At 53.0% G+C, this 7958-nt stretch overlaps 1 protein-coding gene across 1 annotated transcript in view; it reads right to left on the reverse strand.

The window, feature by feature from the left end:
- The window catches only part of BEAN1 (brain expressed associated with NEDD4 1), an 11634-nt gene that overhangs the window by 1594 nt on the left and 2082 nt on the right, over positions 1-7958 (reverse strand). The window contains exon 2 of the mRNA XM_021708911.1: positions 1380-1530. Within this exon, the coding sequence (XP_021564586.1) occupies positions 1380-1492 (113 nt within the window). The 5' untranslated portion in view covers positions 1493-1530. The remainder of the gene's footprint in view (positions 1-1379; positions 1531-7958) is intronic.

Raw genomic sequence — 7958 nt, forward strand, 5'->3', positions numbered from 1 at the left:
GTTGTGTCCCCACCCTCCCTCCCCACCCCATCCCCAGTCATGTGTCAGCTGACTGCTGGCCTTGTCCAGGTGTTAACCCCAATCAGCCTGGGCAAGGTACCTGACCACGTGGGGACCCTCAGCCTGGACACCCCTCATGCCTGAGGCAAACCCAACACTGCTGTGACTCTGGGGGAGCTCTGCCCACTGGGACCTCCAAACTTGCTCCCTGTGCACCTCGACCTTGACCAGAAGCAGCCTCACTTGGTCCTCTCCTTTGAATGAGCTGCACCAGGCAGAGGCAGATTCCTCAGGGCCCAGCTCTTGGTTTCTGGGGCCCACCTGGCCCTTCCTTACACAGGCAGGAGCCCCTGAGCTAGCTGGGGGTGAGCAGGTGGGTGTACCTGTCCTCAGGTCATGGTCTCAGGAGCTATTGCCTCTGGTCTAACCCTGAGGCACACCCCCCAGATAGCTATAGCATCTTTTTCCTATACCAGAAAACTCAGTAAGCAGGGGTTGTTTGTCACTACTTATTATTTATTTATTTATGTATTTCTTTTGGGGTCAGGGCCTCTGGTGCCCTGGCTAGAGTGCAGTGGTACGATCATGGCCACCACAGCCACGACTTGCTGGGCTCAGGCGATCCTTCCACCTCATCCTTCCAAGGAGCTGGAACCACAGGTGTGCACCGCCATGCCCGGCTAATTTTTTGATTTACTGTAGAGACTAGTTCTCACCAAGTTGCCCAAGTTGGTCTCGGACTGGTGGGCTCAGGCATTCCTCTTGCCTCCGCCTCCCAAAGTGCTGGGATTATAGGCATAAGCCTCCACACTTGGCCTTGTGAGAATTTAATGCACCGCTCTGCTCACCTGCCACTCCCCTCCTGCTGTGCAGTCTAGTTCCCAACAGGCCATGAACCGGTACTGGTCTGTGGTACTGGGGTTGGGGACCTCTGGACTAAGGAACTGGTGAGTCAACCTGGAGCTATCAGATGTCGGGACATGGACTTGTCCCCCTTTGCCACCCTGGTCCCTGGTGTTACTTATATAAGCACAGTGAACTATCTTCCCCTAGGGGAAACTTGATCCTATGGCCACAGAAATGACCTAATGCTTCTCTGGCCCACCACCCCTGCAAGGGCATTCCCAGCATGCCTACTCATCAGCCTGAAGACCTTGATCGGGCCACTTCCTTTCCTAGCACCTCCTGGTGACTGTAGAGTCATGCCTGCCTTGATGGCACCTGCTTGACTAGGACAGGTGAGGAGACGGCCATGCCCACTGCAGGATATTCCCTGAATTTATACCATACAGAGAGACGCTGCTGTTTCCCATGGTGGCGGCGTCTTTAAGTCCAGAGTCCCGCCCTCTCATGCCCATTTCCTAGGGTGGCCTCCTTACCCTGGTGGAGAATCTGGGTATAGCTCCCTGAGCACAGTGGCATCCACGTCCCCGTCAGAGCTGATGTCCAAGGGTGGGGGCCAGTCCTCAGTGGTGCTGCAGGCGTCACGCATCCTGTGACTTGAGCGGCTGTATGTGTGCCCGTCTGACACTGAAGAAAGAGACCATCAGCCTGGGCCTCAGGTTGGTACCCAGGGATGGTCCTCATGGGTCTACCTGAGGCCACCAAGGCTCTGACCTCCCAGTGCACCATTTCCCCCCTCACCAAGCACAATTGTTTTCATCCTTCAGAGACAGTTCCAGAATGTGAGTGCCAACATCATGTTGGGCATTGGGTCACAGAGAGGAAGCAGGGCTGGCTCTGTCCTAGCGGGGCTCCCAGGGTGATGGCAGCTGCCCTGGAACCACAGGTGTGCACCGCCATGCCCGGCTAATTTTTTGATTTATTGTAGAGACTAGTTCTCACCAAGTTGCCCAAGTTGGTCTCGGACTGCTGGGCTCAGGCATTCCTCTTGCCTCTGCCTCCCAAAGTGCTGGGATTACAGGCATGAGCCTCCATACTCGGCCTCCCAAAGTGCTGGGATTACAGCCCAGTCCTGGACAGTGTGTTCTGAGCTTTGATAGAGGTCATACTGGCGCTGTGGGAGTAGAGACAGGCCTGACCAGCCTGGAGGTCAGAGAGGACTTCCTGAAGGAGGGGCTGCCAGAGCTGAGTGTTGTCTAGGAACACTCAGCTCTGGGGAAGAGGGGAAGGCTGGGAGGAGGGAGCTGAACAGCTTGAGCCAAGGAGGGAGATGAGAAAGGTTGAATAGGGAACTTTGAGCTGTGGAGTTAGGCCCAGGCATAAAACACAGGGAGGAGACTAGAAAGGAACAAGGGCTGTGGAGAGCTCTGGGCCTTCCCCACCAAGCACACACATGATTCCCTTCAGGTACTCCATGGAGAAAGGGGCATCTGTGATGAGTCTGGCAACTCTCCATATTGCTTTCTCCTCTGGCTTTTTTTTTTTTTTAAACCACACGTCAGTACACCAAAGGCTCTGAAAAGTCCTGCAGCTAAGAAACATATTTAACTGTGCTTGTCCTGCATTTGACCACAGAATCTTACTTACTTCCTTAGACTTAGTAACACTGCTTATGACATGCTGCTGGAGCACAATACTCATTCCATGGCTGAGGTTCAGAGAGGCCTAGTGGCTTGCTAGTGGACACACAGGGAGTGATCAGGCCAGAGGGCAGCTGGGTGTTTTGGCTCCTCCCCATCTAAACTCTCCACCTCCCAGTTTCTGATGGGTCTGGTCATGGCTGGGAACAGTGGGAGCTGCAAAGATGGCTGAGACCCGAAGTCTCCCTACCCTTAAGGGCTCCCAGGCGACTCCTCCCCTCCAGGGTTGGAACTTGATATCAGGGGCAAGGCTCTGACCTCTGCTGTGGGTGACACAGTAGCTGTCCCCATTCTACTGACTAGAAAGCTGAGGCTCAGCGTCCCAAATCTGGTAAAGCATGGAGTCAGCACTCATGTCGTCTGTGTGGCCCCAAAGACTACGCTTCCCGCTCCCCAGTTCTCTTCTTCCCACTCTTGATGCAACAGCGAGTGGACAACTCTGGATATGAAACTATCTGCAGGTGTAACTCCAGGGTTATATATGGACACTGAGCAAGCTCCCAGGAGAAAATATTCCAAACACGTTGATGATGGCTCTCTCCCAATGACGGGATCATGATCCTTATTTCCGTCTTTATATTGTCTGTATTTTTAAAGTTTTCTGCGATGAACACATACTACTTTTCTACTAGGAAAAACGAACCCAATAACATATGCTGTAAAATAGGAGCAGAAATGAGGTTTGTTTCCCTTCAGGGCGCCAGCTGAGAGATGCAGTTTTTGGAAGGCCTTTGGGAAGAAACTAAGGAAGGAAGAAAGCACACGATAGGTGAGGCCAGAGGTTGAACTAGGGCTGCTGGCTTTGGTGCCATGGTCCTGTCCTTGCCAGTATCGCCAGGAAAGGGTCTCTGGACTCAGGGGAGAGTTCCATCTGCAGGGTAGACTGTGGCTGTGACACAGGCATCCCTGGGGAAAGCGAGGGCTGTTTCCTGAGCCTGAGTGGGGTGACTCGGTGGGTGACCCCGAGAGCCAATAGGGCCAAAGCAAACCACAGTTTATGTTCTCTTCTTGGGCTGCTTTTTCTTGGGCTTCCCAGAGACTAAGCATCTTGGGGAAACTGAGGCAACCCTGTAGTGCTCTCCTAGCTCAGACCCCAATCCTAAGATGACCAAGTTCAGCCCCAGACACCCCAGGTGATGGCGCCGGAGCTGGGCAGAGCTCTGAGGAGCAGCTAGAAAGCACCAGCTCCCTCCCACCATCTGAACGTCCCAAAGCCCGTCCTTCCCTTCTCTCCTGACTTTCACATCCACACAGACCTAAATGGCCCAGGACTCTGGAGGCCTTGCTTCCTGCCTTGTGGATGGTGACATCTCCCTGTCCTGCTCTCTATTAAAGTTAAGAAATATCTTGGTTCATTATTTAACCCTGGTCCAAGGTCACTGCCCTTGACAGGCTCCAGGAGAGGGAGGAAAAGGAACTTGCACCCATGAGCAGTGTTGCCCTATCCCATGACCTCATCTACCTCACAACCCCTGTGAAATGAGCACTGTGGTTACCCCTCTATTAAATGAGAAAACTGAGTGAAGTCACTTGCTCTAAACCTGCAGAGTGAGAGGAGACAAAGACAACCACTCGATCTCTCTTAAAGCTCAGGACAGAAACAGAATGTACTTTTTCTTTTCTTTTCTCTCTCGCTCTCGCTCTTTCTTTCTTTGTTTCTTTCTTTTCTTTTCTTTTTTTTGAGTTGGGTGTCTCACTCTGTTGCCCAAACTGGAGTGCAGTGGCACAATCACCACTCACCACCGCCTCAGTCTGAGCTCAGGTGATCCTTCCACCTCAACCTCTCAAGTAGCTGGGACTACAGGCACTTACCACCATGCCCAGCTGATTTTTAAATCTTTTGTAGAGATGGGATCTTGCTATGTTGTTCAGGTTGGTCTTGAACTCCTGAGCTCAAGCAATCCTCTTGCCTCAGCTTCCCAAAGTGCTGAGATTACAGGTGTGGGCTACGATGCCTGGCCTCTTTTCTTTTTTCTTTCCTTGCTTTCTTTTCTGTTTTCTTTCTTTCCCTCTCCACCTTTCTCTCTCCTTCCCCTCTCTCCCTCCTCTTCCCTCCCTCCCTCCCTTCCCTCCCTCCCTCCTCTTCCCTCCCTCCCTCTCTTCCCTCCCTCTCTCTCTCTCTTTCTTCTCCCTCTCTCTCTCTCCCCCCTCACCCCTCTCCATTCTCAAACGTTTGTTGCCTCCTCTCTCTCTGGTCCGTCTGCAGAAAGGTTTTGTGGGCAAGCATCAAGCCAACTCTGTCCCAAGGGCAATGGGGAGCCCTTGAGGGGTGCTGAGCAGAAGATGGAAGTGGTCGCATGCCTGTCACATTGGTTGCCTTGTGGAGAATGCCCTGGAGGTGCCAGGCTGGTGGTTGGCAGGCAGGGACAGCTGGCAATAGTGCAGTGACCTGGGAGTAGGTTTTCTTGGAGGAAGAGATGATGAAAACAGCTCACACTTACTTACTAGCCAGGGGCTGTGCTAATTTAGTCCTCACAATAACTCTGAGTTGGCTCCCTGTGTACCCATTTTACAGAAGTCTCACTCAAGGTACAGTGATGTTTGGCAACTTTCTCAAGGTTGTACAGTAAGTAGTGGAGAATCAAGCCCCTTTGGACACCCTGAGTCTGAGTGCCTAGAGACCTCACAATGTCTAGGGGACCCCTGAGCACACAGTTCTGGAGCTGACCAGAGACCTGGAGCAGCTAGGGGGAGAACGATGGACTGTGGAGCAGGGAGTGGGTGTGGATACAGGTCCAGGACCCAGGGGTGGGCCCTGAGGGACTTTGACCTATAAGGGGCAGAGGAGAGAAATCCACAGCAGAGGGTGGGAGAGGGGCTGGAGGGCTTCAGTTGCTGGAGTTGGGAGGGCACATCTGACAGGTGGAAGGAAAAGTCAGGGCTGGCTGGAGCTCTGCTGCTGCTTCTGCATTCTCCTCACAGTTGCTCACAGTGTATTTCTATTCTCCCAGGCACCCTCCCAAGACTTCCAGCAGCTCCTGCGCACCCTCCAGAAGGCTGAAGTCAGGTGTGGGTTGGCGGTGCCTCCAGGCTGCCTACCGAGGCCCCAGGAGGTGCCAAAGCCCAGCCACACCAGAGACAGAAGTAGGGTAGCGGGGCAGGAACTCTACAGGGGGTCACCACCATGATAAGACTGTAGGGGCTAGCAAAGGCCTGATCCCAGGCTTGATATTGCTGTGACCTCAGTCACCCGCCCACTCCAGGGGTCAGAGCTGGAGTCTCGCTAATTGGCACGGGACCTGAGGCCACCACAGACTATGAAGGGGTTGACCTGCCCGCAGACCCACTTCTCTTTTCAAGGCCAAGGCCGACTCTCAGCACTCAGCTTGGGAATTACTGTGGGCCTCTAGTGTGTGCCTCAAGTCCTAGGTTCAGGCTTAGAGGCAATTACAGGCATGTGCTACCACGCCCGGCTAATTTTTTGATTTTATTGTAGAGATGAGGTCTCGCCTGCCCAGGCAGGTCTCGAACCCGCGGGCTCTGGCAATCCACTCACCTCAGCCTCCCAAAGGTGCGGGATTCCAGGCTGAGCCACCGAGCCCGGCTGGGCCTCATTTCCTAGTCTTTATTTATTTGTTTATATATTTCTAGAGGCAGAGTCTTGCTCTGCCACTCAGGTTAGGGTACAGTGACTTGACCATAGCTCACTGCAGCCTGAAACTCCTGGGCTCAAGTGATCCCCCTGCCTCAGATTCCTGAGTGACTGGGACGATAGCCATGAGCCACCATGCCTGGTTAATTTTTTAGTTTGGTTTAAAAACTTTTTTATTTAAACAATTTTTTTTTATACAGACAGAGCCTCTCTATGTTGTCTAGGCTGGTCTTGAACTCTTGGCCTCAAGTGATCCTCCCACCTCGGCCTCCCAAATTGCTAGGATTATAGGTGTGAGCCATCACTCCTAGCCCAATTTCTTAGTTTTCAAAAGGGGCCACCATATCTTTTGTCATGAGGATGAAATTAGATGGCCCATTCCCTTGCCCATGGAGCACCTCCTACAGGCCCAAGCCCAGGTGGGGGTGAGTTGCGTGCAACCCCTGCTCTCATGGATACCACGTAGGTATCCTATGACTGTGGTACTGAGGGAGGTGTGGGTATAATGCCAAGAAGATGCAGGGAAGGGGAACATTGACTAAACTCTGCCTGGTAGGGTTGACAAGGGGTCAGAGAAGCTTCCATAAGGCGGCATTTGAGTTGGGCCTAGAAAGCTTTAGTCACTTGAGAAAGCACAGGGAATGGCAGTCCAGGCTGAGGGAAGAGCATAGTCAAAGTGTAGAGTCTGAAGGAGCATAGAAGGTGCCAGAGGGGTATGGCAGGAGCTGAGGACAAGGGTCAGGCTGTAGGAGGGGGTGGGTGGCAGGCTGGCTGTCCTAGGTCTGACTGGCACCTCAGGGTGGGGAGAGATAGAGGGTGGTGCATGGTCTCCTCTTGAGGGGTGGGCATGAGCCCTGGACTACCCAGGGTGGGGTTGGTTATGCCAGGGTGGCACAGGCCCAGGTGGCTTGGGCAGTGCTCCTGGCTTGTCTCCTTGGGGAGTCCTTGGTTTCTGGGGAGGCTCGTGGGGACTGGGCTGGCTGAACTCGTCATGTCTGTTTTATTCATGCCGATCTTTCTCTTCAGTTCTCATCGCTGGGCAGTGAGGGACAACCACTAGCTAGCTGTGTCTTTCTCCCACTGCGGCCACTTGCTCCTGAGAAGTCCCTCTGTGTCCTGCCTAAGGTCCAGCGTCCTGCTCTTCTGGTTCTCCTAACAGCTTTCCCAGGGGAGCAACCTCTAGATATGAGCAACATCCTCCCTGGGCACGAGTGTGTCTGCCCAGGGGTGGTTCTCATAGGGCTTCCTTCACATCTCTGACCTCACTCCCAGCAGTGTTGTGTAGCGGGCAGCCATGGGCACCTGGGTCTGGCTTCCTGGGCTGATGTCTGGGATCTCCCCAGGCCTGTTTCTTCATTGCTACAACCTCGACTTCCTGATCTGCAAATTGGAATGGTGATTGCTACCCACCCCAGGACCACGGTAAGGATTTTGCAAAATGAGATTGTGTAAAAAAAGTGCTAGGTGCCTAGTGAACACTCTCTTCAGTAGCTTCAAGTCTCCCTTAATCCTGTCCTTAACCAGTTACTTCTGTGAAAAGGGAGAGGAAACACCCCAAACTCACAAACTCACTGGTTAATCAGGTGTGTTGGGGGAGGGGGGAGGGTGACCAAGGTCAGGGCTGATCACATCCAATCACTCTATCTTTGATCCATTTCCTTCCACCTTCCTTTCCTCTCTCCCTCCCAATTATTTCTCTTTCTTTTCTTTCTTTCTTTCTTTCTTTCTTTTTCTTTCATTCTTCTTTCTTTCCTTCTTCCCTCCCTCCCTTCCTTCTCCTTCCTTCCTTCCTTCCTTCCTTCCTTCCTTCCTTCCTTCCTTCC

The sequence above is a fragment of the Carlito syrichta genome, unplaced genomic scaffold (assembly GCF_000164805.1).
Source record: "Carlito syrichta isolate Samal-C Ts95f unplaced genomic scaffold, Tarsius_syrichta-2.0.1 Scaffold153566, whole genome shotgun sequence".
Lineage (NCBI taxonomy): Eukaryota > Metazoa > Chordata > Mammalia > Primates > Tarsiidae > Carlito > Carlito syrichta.